Source organism: Mus caroli, chromosome 14, assembly GCF_900094665.2.
Source record: "Mus caroli chromosome 14, CAROLI_EIJ_v1.1, whole genome shotgun sequence".
Classification (NCBI taxonomy): domain Eukaryota; kingdom Metazoa; phylum Chordata; class Mammalia; order Rodentia; family Muridae; genus Mus; species Mus caroli.
Window position 1 is genome coordinate 61,238,589 of NC_034583.1, and position 15,970 is coordinate 61,254,558.

At 48.9% G+C, this 15,970-nt stretch overlaps 1 protein-coding gene across 3 annotated transcripts; it reads right to left on the bottom strand.

Annotated features, from left to right (window-relative positions):
- Positions 1-167: 167 nt before the first annotated feature.
- Positions 168-15,719, bottom strand: Ccar2 (cell cycle and apoptosis regulator 2). 3 transcript variants are annotated; one of them, XM_021181189.2, is made up of 21 exons: positions 15,524-15,718; positions 14,556-14,649; positions 14,265-14,356; positions 13,757-13,848; positions 13,440-13,554; positions 13,153-13,282; positions 12,891-12,987; positions 7,865-7,984; positions 5,604-5,826; positions 5,415-5,528; positions 4,941-5,104; positions 4,369-4,540; positions 3,952-4,179; positions 3,622-3,858; positions 2,879-3,023; positions 2,472-2,554; positions 1,989-2,135; positions 1,762-1,873; positions 1,494-1,682; positions 1,172-1,377; positions 168-949 (listed from the first exon to the last, which is right to left on the bottom strand). In XM_021181189.2, the coding sequence occupies exons 2-21, from the start codon at positions 14,611-14,613 to the stop codon at positions 905-907; spliced, it is 2,769 nt and encodes a 922-aa protein (XP_021036848.1). In that variant the 5' UTR covers positions 14,614-14,649; positions 15,524-15,718; the 3' UTR covers positions 168-904. The 3 variants fall into 3 exon arrangements, with proteins under 3 accessions (XP_021036848.1, XP_021036849.1, XP_029324798.1); XM_021181190.2 differs by lacking the exon at positions 15,524-15,718 and adding an exon at positions 14,952-15,472 and having other exon boundaries at positions 176-949; XM_029468938.1 differs by having other exon boundaries at positions 188-949; positions 2,472-2,551; positions 15,524-15,719.
- Positions 15,720-15,970: the final 251 nt, after the last annotated feature.

The following is a 15,970-nucleotide window of genomic DNA, read 5'->3' on the forward strand; positions in this document are numbered from 1 at the left end:
CAGCTTTGCCACAGCCCTGCCAACTTGGCAGAGCGCCTTCACTCAGTCACAACCTGTGGCACTCACTGCCTGCCTGCTGCCTTCTAGAGAGAACTGAGGCCTGGCAAACAGAGAGGGCACAGCAGCTTGAAAGAGGAGGAGAGCTAGCTACAAAGACTCATACTTGGTTTGTTTTTCACTTTGGTTTATTTAAAAAACAAAAAGCCAAAAAAAAAAACAAAAAACCAACAAACAACTTTATATACAAAGTGGAACTGAAACCATGAATTATGGAAAGAGGCAAGAATTATGGGAAGTGGAAGGGGCTAGGCCAGGGCCACTACCACATAAGAACATAAGAGCTAGAGAAAGAAGTAAGTGCTGGCTCTTCTGGCAAGTTGGGGGCAGCTGGGACACAGTGTTCTATTGGCAACCCTGACCCAACACCAAGTGCTTCCTTGAATGGGCTCCATCACCTAACAGACACGGGAGCCTGCGGGACTCGTGCTGCCCAGAGGACGGACATTCTTGGCTGCATCGACTCTACACCCATTCCTCCCATTTATTGGCATTTGACCTTGTTCTGGGCTGGAAATGCCTTTTCCTCCCGTCTTGCTCTAAAATGGACGAGGACAGGAGACAGCACAAGACTACAAGGGCCCTGGGAGAAATTCCAAGATTGAGGGCAAAATGACATTCTAGGGGTGCAAAAGATGTTGTATTTCGTTGTAGCTGGAACTGGGGTTCCTTACATATCCATCCACATAGCACAAACCCCATACTGAGTTTGACGTCCCCTGCAGAGGCTGAGCACAGAACTCAAGCTGCCCCTGCTGTGGCTCCCAGGCCCTGCTCCAGCTGCCTTCTGGTACCAAAAGGGCTCTAATGTCATCAGGCTCCATCGCAGACCTCCCTAGGCAGCCACTCAGTTGCTAGGCGTTGGCTCTTCTTTCTCTACCCAGCTGTCAGCCTGTGTGAGCATATGTAGCAGTGGAGGATAAGGCTTCTCCCATGTCCTGCCACTGGGGTGCAGAGCACTGAGAGTAGCTGAGTCTCCTAAGAACCCAGGGTATGGAGGACTAGCACAGCAAGGAAGGGCCAGATATCTCCCAGGCCTCTCCACAGAGGCTAGCTCCACTCTAGTTCTGTGGCTTCACCAAAAGAAACTATGGCCACCCTTTAGCCATCCTACCTTCTCAACAATCCGCTGCATCTCAAGGTGCAGTGGGGTCAGGCGCCTGCGGAAGTCCTGCATCAGTCGCTGGAGCTGGTTCTTCTGTCGCTCTGCTGTCCGGGCCGTCTCCTCTGCCTCGGCCAGCCGGGCCCGCAGCTCCTGCATCTCTGCTGCCAGTGTCTTATTTGTCACCTCAGTGGCTGAGAAGCGGTTATGGCTCTCCTCTGAAAGGTAGGTGAGGACATGGCAGGAAGGCTCTGATCAGTCCACTGGAGCATTGGGACAAAAGCCTGAGGCCTAAGGAGTGTTGTCCCCTTGGTGGCTGTGACATCACACTCACCAAGCTTCAGTTCCAGTGTGTGAATCTTGTTCTCCAGGTATAGGCGGCCACTGTCTTGCTGCTCTGCACGCTGTAACAGGCTTCCCACATTGATGAGGCTACCATTGTGGGGCACCAGGCCTTTGTGCTCGGTGGGGGCAGCACCTGGCTTTGTGCTCTTCCCTGAAGGAGGCAGTAGATCCAGGTTTCCTAAAGAAGACATGCATGAGCTCAGGAGAATGGCCCAGCACGGCCCCACTCCCTGCTGGCCACAGAGCACAAGACATACCGAAGAGCACGTCTTCAGGGAGGCCATCATCCAGCACCTCAGCACGGCTGTACTGAAGGCTCCGGTACTGGCAGATGTTCTGTGCCACCACTCTACTAACCAGCTGTTTGGCCTACAGAAAACACAGCAGAACACCTACTGGCCACAGGCCTGCATCAGGGAGACCAGAAGCCTGCGAGAGCTCTGGAAAGGCCCTCTAGAAGGACAGGCGAGAGAAGAGAAACTACCTGCTCTGCACTGAGCCGGATCCCCAGTGTGAGGAGGACCCTCTCCAAGTCTCGCCTGTGCAAGTAACCACACCAGTTGGCATCAAAAAACACAAAAGCCAAAAGGCAGTCCAGGGGGAGCACAGCTGAGGGATCCAGCTCCTTAGGCTACAAAGAAAGAAGAGAAACGGGCTTTACAAACAGTTCTCAAGGCTAAAGGGCACGGCACACACAGACAGGTGCAGGGTTGACGGCAACAGGTAGACCTCATAAGTGGAGGTCGGAGCTGGGGCTACAGGTTTCTGTGGGCACATTCCCAGAACATGTTGTTCCCTGATCAGCTCACTCACTCTCTGATCTACCCTGACAGGGAAAGTGGAGTATTCTCCATGAGTCAGGAACACAATTGGTCTCTTGTCTAGGGAAGAGATCACTGGTAGACAACCCTCACCCAGGAAGGGCCAAGGTTCCCACCACTAGGTACAGGAGGAGACAAGATCTCACCATGTCCTGAAGAGAAGAATATTCCATCTCTGACTGGTTTGAGGCAACAGAACGAACCTCCGTTTCCTCTAGCTTTGCTCCTGCTATAGAAATCCCAAGCTCAGAATCTAGCAAGGATGATGGTCCACACCCCTGAGAGCAGTGGTTCTCAACTTGTGGTTTGTGAGCCCCTTTCACAGGGGTTGCATGTTAGCTATCCTGCATAGCAGATACTTGCATTTCAATTTATAACAGTAGCAAAATTACAGTAATAAAGTAGCAACGAAAGTGATTTTATGGGTGGGGGGGGGTCACCACAACAGGAGGAACTGTATTAAAGGTCACAGTATTCGGAAAGTTGAGAACCACTTCTGCTTAAGAGGAAGCTACCACAACCAGCCCCAGAGAGCCACTCCCCCCAGACACACCAAATTCGTCCTCTCCATCATCCCGGAGCAGCAGCAGGTCTGGGTCCAAGGCCATCTCACAGAGATCCTCAGCCGCCTCGCCCCGGGCCTTGTCCTCCTCTTCTCCCCCTGAAGAGGGCCGTTTGGGCAGAAGCCCATCCTCCTTCTAGAGAAGCAGACCAAGATGGTGAGGAGGAGCAGGGCCCTTCTAATGCTAACAGTTGCTTAAATGTGCTGGACACTGGGGGGCACTCTGTTGACCCACCATGTGCTCATGGGTATTTAACCATACCAGGATTCAGATCGGCAAGGGCACATGTAGATCCCTGAGGTATTTCTCAGGAGTCAGTCTCAGTTGTACACATAGTTAAGCAATTACATGTACAGGACATATTTGGGTAGTAAGCCAAGTTACATTTTAGAAATGGCTAAAAACCAGTTTGTCCACCTAACTATCAGGTAATCCTAATTCCTGAGGATTCTGACTGGCATATCTATGCTGCCATGGCTTATTAGACACACTTGCCTCGATCTCTGGGGCTACTACCCTCACCCTGGACATACCACTTCCTGTGTGGCCACATGCAGAGATTCATGTTCCTGGGCCTCAGCCCATCCCCAGAGACTGGGTAACATACAGAAGAAATGCAACTAGACATGCAGAGTGCCTAAAGCAGCACCTGACACACGTGAGGGGCTTGAATCATACTAAGCATGACCATGTGTGGGCCTTGGGCCAGCCCAGGGCTGAGAGCAGTACTCACCAGTGGGCTGTCTGACTCGGCAGCTGTGCCCTCATTCTGTACCTCATCCTTGGACACCTTCACTGCCTCCTCTTTGACAGCCTCCTCCTCTTTGACCGCATCTTCTTTGGCTGCCTCCTCCTTCTCAGGTTCAGGAGGAGACACAACTTTTTCTGGAAGGCTCAGCAGCATCTTATAAATTCTATAGCCAAAATCCCTCTGCAGCATCTCTACAAACAGCTCAGCCAGCACCACTACCTGTTAGAAGAGGTGCAGGGACCATGGCATCAGGGAAGAGGACAAGAATGCCACACTATCCTCTCGTCTACTCATGAACTCTCCCGCACTTGCCTCAAAAGAGATCCTTTCTTTTGGCCTCCGATCCTCCACAATTCCATAAAGAGACAGGTTGACACAGCCAGGACGTGCTATCACAGCAGGTTCTAGAGGAGGCGGGGGGGCCTCTGGGAGATCAGTGTCCACATCTTGCTGTGTGGTGGCCTCCATTGTCTCTGTGTTCTGTTTAGAAGTGTCCGCTTGCTCTGACACATCAGGAGCCTGTTCAGTAGCCTCTGCTTCCTATGACAATAGCTCAGATGTGACCCTCTGGGCCCTGGGGTCAGGGCATGTACTTTTGAGATAGGGGCTCATGTAGCTGAAATCAACTTTGAACTCTGGGCCTTCCTGCCTCCACCTCCCCAGTATGGGAATTACAGGCTTGTGCCACCATGCCCAGCTTCCCTGCATTTTCATAAGGCCCAGCCTTACCCCTGATGCCTCTTGCGGTTGGGGAGCTGCCTCTGTGGCTTTCTGTTGGCACAGTGCCTCCCACTCCTCCAAAGTGGGCATGATGGTCCACACGTCTGGCAGGTACACCACTACTGTGTGTAACTGCCGGGGCGGCCCCGGCTGCAAGTACTGAAACTCAGCAAAGCGCCACCTGGTCACAGCAAAAGGAAAAGAAAGCCCTCAACTGTGACATATTTACCAGTATCACATTCACAGACAAGTACCTCTGCTTCCAGTCAGCACTCCATGCACACATGCTGCATGCCAAGCCATGAGTACAGACATAAAGCCACATGCCAAAGCCTCTGTGGTTAGGCAACAGGGAGACACAGTGAGCAGATAGCACATAGGAACACTAAGGCATTGAGGAGTACTGGGTGTGGCTTGGGGGGGGGGGTCAGCTGCCATCGATGCTCACAGCCCTGGGTTCTCAGTCATCTGTGAGCAGTTAGGAATGGGCAGGCAGAGCTGTGGCAGGAGAGAACCTAGAGGGCAGAAGCCAGACTCCTGACACCCCACAGCGAGCTGGCCACATGGGGAAGGCCACTCACCATTTGGTGCAGGTGCTCAAGTCAATGCCAGTCTGGGCTTGTGCACAGCGGATGGCTGTGCGCACCAGCACCTGCGGGTCTGCCTGGGGGTCGAGGCCATCCAGGGAAGGAGACCACTCACCCCCAACCAGCACTGCCTCTTCTTCTTTCCGGCCCAGCAAAAACTGCAGAGAGATTGGGAATAACGAAACATGGCCTGCGTCTCCCACAGTGAGGCAAGGCAGCTGCCCAGCAAGAAGTGAGGCAGCAAGAAGTAGTTAAGGCTGCCACCACCTAGGGCTCTAGGGCCATTCACGCAAACCAGCCGCCTGACTCCTCTTCAGAGGAAGCCTCTCTATACGGTTCTCCTGTATAAAGTTAGGGCCTTCAGCTCCAAAACACCAAGTTTCTATGTTAATGCACAGAAGCCTAGCTGCTGAAAGTGTGGCAGACTGACCAGCCAGCACATCTTGCCTCCTGTAAGCCAGTGCTTACCTTTAGCTGCTTCAGAGGATGCTCTGGTGTCTCCCTTGGCTCAGCCATGTCATCCACAAACAGCGTGCAGCAACGATAGAACTCCTCCAGGCCTGGGGAGGAGAGCAGCAGCACCTGTGCAGAGGACAACGTGCTCAGCCACGTTCTGTCCTAGTGAGGTAACAAGTCACAAGAGCCCAGGCAACTGACCTTGGAACTGTAAGTGGGGTCACTGTCCTCAGGGCTGGGCTCAGCACCAGTGTCTGGAGCTGCCTCCTTCTCTGAAGAGACCTGGATCCGACTTGGGTGGTGGAGGGAAAAGGGCTGGCCCAGAGGGAAGGCTGACAGCCAGCTCAAGTGAACGGAAAGAAAATCTGAGGGGACCAACAGGCTGCGGTAACGTCGCTGCAGTTCTAGGAAGTCACAGGTGGGACTGTAGGAAGACAGCAAGGGGATCCACTCAGCACTAAAGAAGGAGCAGCTCAGAGCTTAGGAGCACTGGCTTCCCTAGAGGATCAGGATTAGTCCATAGAGCCTTCATGGCAGCTTACAATTATCTGCAACTCCAGTCCTAGAGGATGACACGCTCTTCTGACCTCTGAGCACCAAGCATACATGTGGCACACTTATATATGTACAAGTACTATACATATAAACTTAAAAAAAAAAGTTGGTTTTTTGGGGTTTTTTTGTTTGTTTGTTTGTTTTGTTTTTTTAAACAAATCTGCAGGGCCAGCAGAATGGCTTATAGTGGGTAAAGGTGTTTGCTGTACAAGCCTATTCATCCCCCAAAACCCATGCAAACATAGAAGGAAAGAACCAACTTGAGAGTTGTTCTCTGATGCACATACATGCATGCCATTCCACCCTCCACCCCCAAATACATTGACACACTGAATGAATGGATTAATGAAGGAACGAAGTAATAAACAAAACAGCAAAGGCTACAACAGCATTTTCTTCAGCTTGAGAAATAAAGACTCTAATTAGGGATCTCCCAGGGGTAAGGATGGCCCCCGTCTGACCATTTGATTTATAAATCCCCGTAACAAAGAAAGCCAAATTGGGAAAGAAAGAAAAAAGAAATCACAACACATGACACAGCAATGATTGTGGCCGTTTTTTAAGGGTTTAATTATGTCTATCTGTGTATGGGTGCATACACGTGTGTGAGTTCCCAGAGGCATCAATTCCTCTGGAGCTGGAGGTCACAGGTAAGTGTTAGCTGCGTCATGTGGGTGCTGGAACTAAACTCATGTTCTCTGGAAGAGCAGTATGGACCCCTAATCACTGAGCCATCTCTCAAGCCCCAGAAATGGCCATGGTCTTGATAAACAACTCACTAGTAAGTAATAAAAATCTCAGTTACCTAGGAAAAACTGAAAGTTCACATGACAAGTCCTTCCCAGCCAAATTCAATCTCTGGAACCAACATGGTGGAAGAAGAGAACCAACTCCTCAAAGTTCCCCCCTGACCTCACACACTAGTAGCCCACACACTCGTGAAAAGTAATAAATGTAAAATGTTCTTTACAGAATGTCATACTCACTGCTAATTAGAAATGAAAATCAGAACAGCACTTTCCCCCAGCAAAACTACAATGAAAAGGCCCATGAAGGCCAGGCCTGCAGGCACACACAGTCAATCCCAGCAATCACAAAGGCCAGCTGTGCCAGCACACACGGTTCGCCCCAGCACTCAGGAGGCCAGGCGTGCTGGTACACACAGTTAATCCCAGCAATCAGGAGGCAGAAGCAGATGGATCTCTGAGTCCAAGGCCAGCCTGGTCTACAGTGTGAGTTCCAGGACAGCCAGGACTACACAGAAACCCTGTCTAGAAAAACAATAACAACAAAAAAAGCATGAAAACAGTGTTGGCAAAGGTACAGGAAACAAGGACTCTGTGCCTTGCACCATGGTGACTGTGTAAGTGGACACAGACTCAGAAAAAGAACTGGTAATAGCTATCAAAATTAGAAACCAGGCCAGATATGGGGGCACTTGCCTTCACCTTTAATCCCAGCACTCAAAAAGAAAAATTGCTGGCATGGTAGCTCAGGCAGAAAACAAGCAGCTCCTAGACAACTGAACCTGCCTGGCAACTCCCAAGCCAGTCAGTCCCTGTCTCCAAAGCAAACAGCTAATCAACACCTGAGGAATGATATCTGTATGGTATTGTCTGGCCAAACACATGTGAACCCACACACATGAACAAATGTGCATGCATACATACATACAGAATAAGACTTACATGCATTAGCACAGAACCTACTTGAAGATACACTAAAACATGTGCAGCAGATTCCCACAGATTGGTCGGTTAGTTTTAGAAGAGGCCACCAGACTACACACGTTCGCATGCGTCCAGATAGACCTAGAGGCCACCAGACTACACACGTTCGCATGCGTCCAAATAGACCTAGAAAGCATTGCTTGTGCAAGTGGACAGCCCTTCCCAGCCTTTACTTACCTGTCCACAGTATAGGGAGTGAGATGAACCCGGTAAGGAGACAGGTCGTGCCTAGGTTTCTTAGCACCCCAAGGCTCTCCGCCAGCCCGCTGTTTGCGTTTCTTCGAGTCATAGTCATCACTGGAGGGTGACCCAGCACCAGAAACAAGAAACCATATTGTTACATATGTATTCAGTATATAAAGAACTAGAAAATCCCTGAGTCCTCAACATTAAGAAGTGAATACAGGGGCTAGAAGGATGGATCAGTGGTTAGGAGCACTGGCTGCTCTTCCAGGGGTCCTGAGTTCAATTCCCAGCAACCACATGGTAGCTCACAACCATCTGTAATGGGATCTGATGCCCTCTTCTGGTGTGTCTGAAGACAACTACCATGAATTCATGTACATAAATAACTACACACACACACACACACACACATATATATATATACATATATATATACACATTCATATATATATATACATATATATATGCAAGGTATAGCATATATACAAAAGGCTATTATAAGAAAAAAAGAAGAGCTTTAAAATACTGAAAGATGAGCCAGCAAGATGGCTTAGCAGATAAAAGCACTTGCCAAAGAGCTTAGTGACCTAAGTTTGATCCCAGAACAACCCTCCCCCAACCCCCCATCCCCATGGTGGGAGGAAAGACCTAATCTCGGCAAGTCATCTGATCTCCACCCATAAACACTCAACAATAAATAAATGTAAAATTTTTTTAATTTAAATATCATGGCTGGAGACAGGCTCCAGAACCTTTCCCTGTTGCGCATCCTGCAGGCTTAGTGTTTTAGATTTTTATTATGTTTTATGCATGTGCACAAGCATGCCACAATACACATGTGGAAACTGGTTTTCTCCTTCAACTATCTGGGTCCCAGAGGTCAAACTCAGGTCATCAGGGTTAGTGGCAGGTGCATTTCTCTGCTGAGCCATCTCTCCAGCCCATGCTTTAGAATTTTTGAGATAGTCTTCTACTCTGTAGCTCAGGCTGGTCTCAAATTTACCATATAGCCCAGGCTAGCCTTGAACTCATGGCCATCAATCCTCTAGCTTCTGCTCCCAAGTGTTGGGATTAAAGATATATACCACCAATCCTAACTTAAAAGAATGTCTATTTTATTTTGGTGTTTCAACACAGGGCTTCTCTGTGTATCCTTGGCTGTCCTGGAACTTACTTTGTAGACCAGGTTAACCTCAAACTCAACAGAGATCCACCTGTTTCTGCCTCCTAAGTGCTGGAATTAAAGGCATGTGCCACCATGCCAAACTCAAATTTTTTAAAGAATAAAAATAAATATTTTTAACTGAATAAAAACGAGGGGACAACAAAACAATACCTTTTGCACCAGTAATTCTACCCTTGAAAAACTATCCAAGTATCTGAGGACATGGGGAGCAGGATAAAGCAAAATCACCAAGTTATCTAATGGAACCCATGCCTCCTCACTGACAGCTGAATGTGGTGGCTATAATAATGATTTCATCAAGAAGGCAGTCACCAGGATGATGCTTCAAGAGAGTTCCAGGTTTCAGTAGTGTAGCTAATGGTAAAATGGACTTGCTCCAGTCAATAACACCCATGTAAGCAGGCCCTAAATAACAAACTAAGTGACAGAGTGAGCCAAAAGAAAAAGGCCACAAAGGTAGAATTGGGAGAGGAGGAATTTATCTGTAGGGGTGTGTTCTCCAGTAGGCTGCCCGTGCTCCAGTAGATGGCCCACAGCTGTAGCATTCAGGTAGCATTACTTGAACCCAGTAGGTTCAAACAAACAAACAAACAAACAAAAGCAGACCGTGAAGGTAAGCATGGAATGTTAGGGAGGTGGGAGGAGGGGGAGGCTGGAGTTCTATGATTGAGATACACATGTGCATCATGAGACTGTCAGGGGAAATGTAGAATATTCTTTTTTAAAAGAGAGAGGAGGAGAGCATTCAGGGCAGGAGGACAGGAGGCTAATGGGGATGTAATTGAAGTGTGCTCAGACACGGGACAGGTGTGAGAGAATAAACCTTTAGAGAAGATCATGCTACAGTGTGGGGAAATGTCTAAACAGAAACAAATACCTTGGGGTATTTGGGGGGAGGGGATGAGGGAGGGGATAGGGGGTTTTCAGAGAGGAAACTAGGAAAAGGGATAACATTTGAAATGTAAATAAAGAAAATATCTAATAAAAAATGAAAAGAAAAAAAGAAACAAATACCTTGAATATCACAGACCATGTACTAGCTAGAAAGAATCTAGCAAGGCCACAGGAGGGTACAACAGGAACAGTGTTCCTGTGCAAAAACCACTTCCCAAACACCTTTTTTTTTTTTTTTTTTAAGATTTATTTATTATGTATACAGCATTCTACCTGCATGTATGCCTACAGGCCAGAAGAGGGCACCAGATCTCATTACAGATGGTTGTGAGCCACCATGTGGTAGCTGGGAATTGAACTCAGGACCTCTGGAAGAGCAGACAGTGCTCTTACCTCTGAGCCATCTCTCCAGCCCCCCCATTTTCCAAACTCTTACCTTCCTGTCAATAATAGGACACTCAAAGAAGGCTAGAACTTTACCCTTCAATGTTGCCATTCTGTTATTCTTTTGTTTTGAGACAAGGTCTTAAGTAGCTTGGGTTGGCCTTACATTCCTAATTGCATGTGACCCACAGAGCTGTCAAGAAACATGTTAATGGTAGGAGCAGCAGAAACCTGGTTTGACTAAAGACCTCAGCTGCTCACAAGAGCAGTCCAAGGGCAATGTTATTCTGCACCCCAGAGCTAGGAGTTTAACATGAAGCTGGGCTAATAAACAAACCACCCATGTGACCAAATCCTTTATAAACTGGCAAATTTTCCTCAGAGTGACTAATTCCTGATGCCCCTCTTCCTACTCAATATGTTCTCTAAAAGCTGTAACTCTGAAGCACCTTGGCCAAAGTAACACACTGCAAGTGGTGCACCAGGACCTGGCAATCAAATGCAACTGGCAGCCACAGCTGGATTTTCAACTGAAAGCACAAGCCCATAGTCAATGGTTTCCAACCTGTTATGGTTCTGTACTGGAGGCTTTCGTAAGCTCACAGAATGGAGAAGCCCAGGAAGATATACTAGACAAGCATTATAGGTGCAAGCCATGTATGAGTTTAGGAATGGAGAAAGTGTAGAAAAAAGTGCCAGACCAATCTCCATTGGACCACAGCAGCTTTTCCCTGAGAACAGATGCTAGCTTCTGCACAGGGACTGGCCATGTCACCTCCGTCAGCTCTCTTCAGATTTGCCATGCTTACTCCAAGTGTTCCCCACTGAACTGCGTCTCAGCTCTTATCCGCAGGTGGGAGACGGGGTGGTTCCCTTGCTGGAGGTATCTCAAACAAATCACAGCACAAGGGATCTTTCTGACAATGGCAAGGTGCTATGAGAGCAAAATGTATCATCAACGGGCTGGGGAGATGGCTCAGCGGGTAAGAGCACCCAACTGCCCTTCTAAAGGTCCTGAGTTCAAATCCCAGCAACCACATGGTGGCTTACAACCATCTGTAAGGAGATCTGACTCTCTCTTCTGGAGTATCAGAAGACAGCTACAGCGTACTTACATATAATAAATTTAAAAAAAAATGTATCATCAAGAGTCTGACATTTCAATCTAAGTTTCACTTCAAGATTTCTATCACAAAACAAAAACAAGTTCAAGGCTACAAGGAGATAAAGGTAGTCTAGAAATAAAAAAGAAGGCAGGTAATGATACTTGTATAAATCAGGTAATGGCTCAAGATTCGTTTTCTTTTTCCACTTCCTTTGCATATATTGAATTTTCTATTATAAGAAGCCAAACGAAAACTCTCAAGGACAGTGAAGCACAATGGAGATGTGAACTTGAGACACAATGAGGATGCTCCTGGAAATTCCCCAAATTTGCAGATGATAAAGGACCACAGGATGTCTCAAGTGCCTAAATAGACCATGCTTGTTCCACATTAAGGCCAAGAAAAGTATTGGCACAGGTCAAAGCCTGAACTACTGAATATAGTGTAGCCTCGTGTTGTAACACTGTTACACAAAGTATACACAAAGAAGCCATCTTAAATTAGGAACCAAAACATTTTACAACAATCCCTTCTTTGATGTTACTATTTTCTTGTAACAATTCTTGGCATCTCTGTTAAATACTAGAAACCAAGGGGAAATTATATACTTCTGTAACTATCTGGAGCTGAAGAGTTGGCTCAGTGGGTAAAGTTGCTTGCATAAGGATCCCAGCACCCATGTCAAAGCTGACACAGTCTGGGATCCCAGCCCTGGCAGGGGCAGGCAGGAGGATCTCTAGACCTTGCTGACCCGTCAACATAGCTGAAACGGCAAGCCCCAGTGAAACTCAACCTCTAACAAAAGCAAACAAAACCCAGCAGAGTACAACAGAAGACACTTAGCATCAACCCCCTGGCTCTGCACACACCTGGATACAAATTCATAGAACACATGCACATGCCCACACAAAGAATCTCAAGGCCAGAAAGCTAAAGAAAAAACAACGAATGAATGCATAAGCAAGGAAGGTCTGATGCCGCACACCTGTAAACCCAGCACCTAGGAGGGAGAGGGAAGAGGATCAGGAGTTCAAGGTCATCCTTAGCTACATCCTGAGTTCAAGGCCAGCCTAAGCTACACAAGACTTGATTGAAAATAAAGTTTTTCAGCTGGGTAAGTGTGGGAACACACCTATAATCCCAGCACTAGGCAGGAAGGAGGCTTTCCATGAGGTCAGGCTGCGCTACAGTGAGACCCTGTCTCAAAAGAGCAAAACAACAAAAACTGTCAATGTGACATTTTGAACTATAAACTGTATTAAATCTCAGCTTTGCAGAAGTAGTGTATAAAGTTACTGTATTTGTTAAGTATGTGTCAATGTGTCTGTGCCTTCCAAAGAAAAGGGACTAGACTCTCAGTGTCCACAGAAAAAGATATTAGTAGCAACAGGTATCAAAGGTAGACCATGCCCCTAGAGGGAGATGGAAGGCCTGTTCATCCTCTTACCTTCGGCCCTGGTCCAGCCTTCCATGAGGACCCCGAGCAGGAAATCTGTTCAGGTGGCTCAGGTGAAGTGTGTGGGATGTCTGGAAGAGACTCAGAGCTGAAGAAAGGAAATGGCCGGTGACTCAAAAGCCCTAAAACCCCGTCCAGCTTCCTCCTCCTCTTCCTGTGTAAAGAAGTACCCCCTCTGTTCTAAGAGCATCTATATGAAAGGAACAAGTCCTTCCCTCCAGATTACCCCACCCTGCATGCCACCAGGACTCACGCTTCTGAGGGAAAAGGGGGGGAATTCGGTGAGGCTGAAAGATCAGCTGGGGCTGAGCTCCCAGGATCCCTTGTTTCTGGCCCAGAGCTGCCACGTGCAGAAGGGGAGGTGCTGGAGACTTCAGTAAGGGCTAGAGGAAAATAGCCGGCAAGTTTAGGGGATCCCCAGGTTGATACCATGAAGAGACATCTATCCCACCTCCTCAACAAAAAGGATTGTGCCCAAAAGTCAGACCACAAGACTTCCTCCTCTCCTCCCCATTGCAGAGGACATGCTAAGAAAAATACCTGGTTGGAGAGCGTCTGCACCTTGACAGCATTCCAGGGCACTGCCTGGCCTGGGTTGTATGCGGCCTTCACCAGCACCTTCTCCCCCAGCTGGGGCAGTCGACCCTTCACCACACTGCCAGCACACAAACCAGGAGGCCCCATCAGGAGGCACCCTGGACAAGTTATTCTGACTGCCCCCAGGAAGACCTTCTCCATCAAAATTTCTCATACCTTGCAGTAAGATAGCAAAGCAATGGCTAAAGAGGGGGCCCACCAGCACAGAGACAGAACTAAATGCAACAACCTTTCTGAGAACAGACTAGCCTCAAGCCTACCTTAGCTGAAAAAAGACTTCTTCATCTACCACCCCAAAGTAGTCATGCAAGCTGGTAACAATGCCTGTGAAGACTCGCTGCTTCTCCCCACTCTGCAAGAGAAGGATAGGTCAAAAGCAACAGGAAGTGACCTCAACAAAATCATGCTATGCCACTAGGGCCTCATCTCTAGCCACAGGGACTCGGCTCATGGTATTACAGGAAAATTCACATGGAAAGAAAAACAGTGGGCACACAGCCTATCTATGAAGAGGAGAGAAGCCAATACTTGACTTCATCCAAACCGCACCAAAAGATCTCTCTGGAGCCAGATATTCAAGATTCCCCAACCTAAGAGTTGTCTGAGTTCCCCAACACTTGCCTACTACCAGGACAAAACCAAACCAAACAAACAAACAAAAAACCAGGAATGTTGGCCATTGTAACACAAGAAACAACACACAGCAGGCATCCAAACATACTAGGGTCGCCCCAAAGGGAAACTCGCTAGAAAGAGCACTCAACATACCTGAAGGTGCCTGGCATTTTGGGACAGGTCTGTGGCCACAGGAGGAGTAAGTAGACCAGGGGGAGGGCCCAAAAGAGATGTTGAAGCTGCGCCTATGGGGACAGAGAAGCAATCTCCAAGAATTGCACCTACTACCCGAAGCACTAGAAGATAGCCAGAGGATCTTGTAAACCCAGAGGTCTAGGTGACTCCAATCAGCTACTCAGACATTCAGAAAAACACCCAAGAGCCATAGTTTTTGAAACTGAGTCTCGAGCATGTCCTGAGTGTAACCAGTAAGGAGCTAAGCACCTGAGAAGTTGCGTCCCCCTGGAAGTGGGTTGATCCTCTGCCGCTTAAACTGGGACATTTGGAATACTGTCCTTTCAAGGTCTTGGGGGGAAACCTTCAATCAAAAAAGAAAGAAGTTAACAGCTCCAATGGAAAACTTCCATCTATTGGGGAGGGGGAGTGGGGATAGAAAATCTTAATGAAGCAAAGCTTTTACGGGAAGAGGTGGGTCCTAAAATGGAAGAATGGAGAGGATGTAGAGATGAAATTGGTAGTAACGTTACTCCAGTTTGTTCTCACAATAACCTAGTGGTGGGTGCTAGTGACAGGTTGGTTTACAGACAAGGAAACTGGAGCTCTGAGATCAGGAGACTTGCCCAAGGCCACAAAACCAGGTAGTGACAGAGTGGGACTCACACCCAGGTCTCCCAACAACTTAGCACTCCTTTCACTATGTCACTGGCACCCCTTAGAGAAGCTGGCGGAGTGAGGGGCTGGAAGAGCTCCGGTGACATTCATTCATTCAAAAACATACGCCAAAACACTCCACGCAGGGCCGGGGCAAAAAATAAAAATAAAATAAAAGGTGCGAGTAGCGGGTTGGTGATGCGGGCCCTCTCCCCGGAAGCCCGCCAGGCGTCTTTAGGACCCGCTGGTGGGATTGGAGCTGTCCAGCCGGCCCTCGCCAAGAGGCCTGCACGCCGCTCCCTCCTCCTAGGTCCCGACCCTAGGCTCCGGCCTCCGCAGCCGCCTGCGCAGAGCCTTCCGGGCCGGGCCACCGAGAGGCCACCGTGGGAGGTTCACGGCGCGAGGTTTCTCCTCCTCCCGCCCGCCCCCAGGGCCGAGGCCGTTGCCAGGGCGACGGAGCTTGCAGTCCAGAGGGGCTCGGCTCTTTCCGCGACTGGCGCATCTTCGCCGTTCGGACCCCGCGGCCTCGCCACCCGAGAGAGACGGAGAGGCGGGGGCGCAGCGGGAGGCCCCCAACCCACCTGCGGGCCAGGGCCACGACACCAGGGGGACAAAGACACCCGGAACCACCGCAGCCGCTGCTGCCACCACCACCGGAAACGCCTCTCCGGAAGAGCGACCACTGGTCGGAAGCTGCCACTCTCCCGGATATGGTACCTCCCTCTTCTCCATCGACCTCTCCCTTCCCCCACACCAGCCTGCCATCCCGCTCCAACTGTGGAACGGAAGTGCGCCTTCCCAGATCCAATAATGCCTTCGGAAGCCAAGCTCCGTGGTGTCCTCTCTCAAGTGTCCCATCAGAAAAGTAGGCTCGAACCATTGGTTCCAGGTCTCAAAATGACTGGAACTGGACCCACTCCCACAAACACAAGGAAGGGGACTGCAACTTACACACCCTGCTGTGCTCTACTAACCCCCAAGACTACAGCAACAAAAGAAGCAGTGCCTCCATTGGCTGGAGGAGGAGC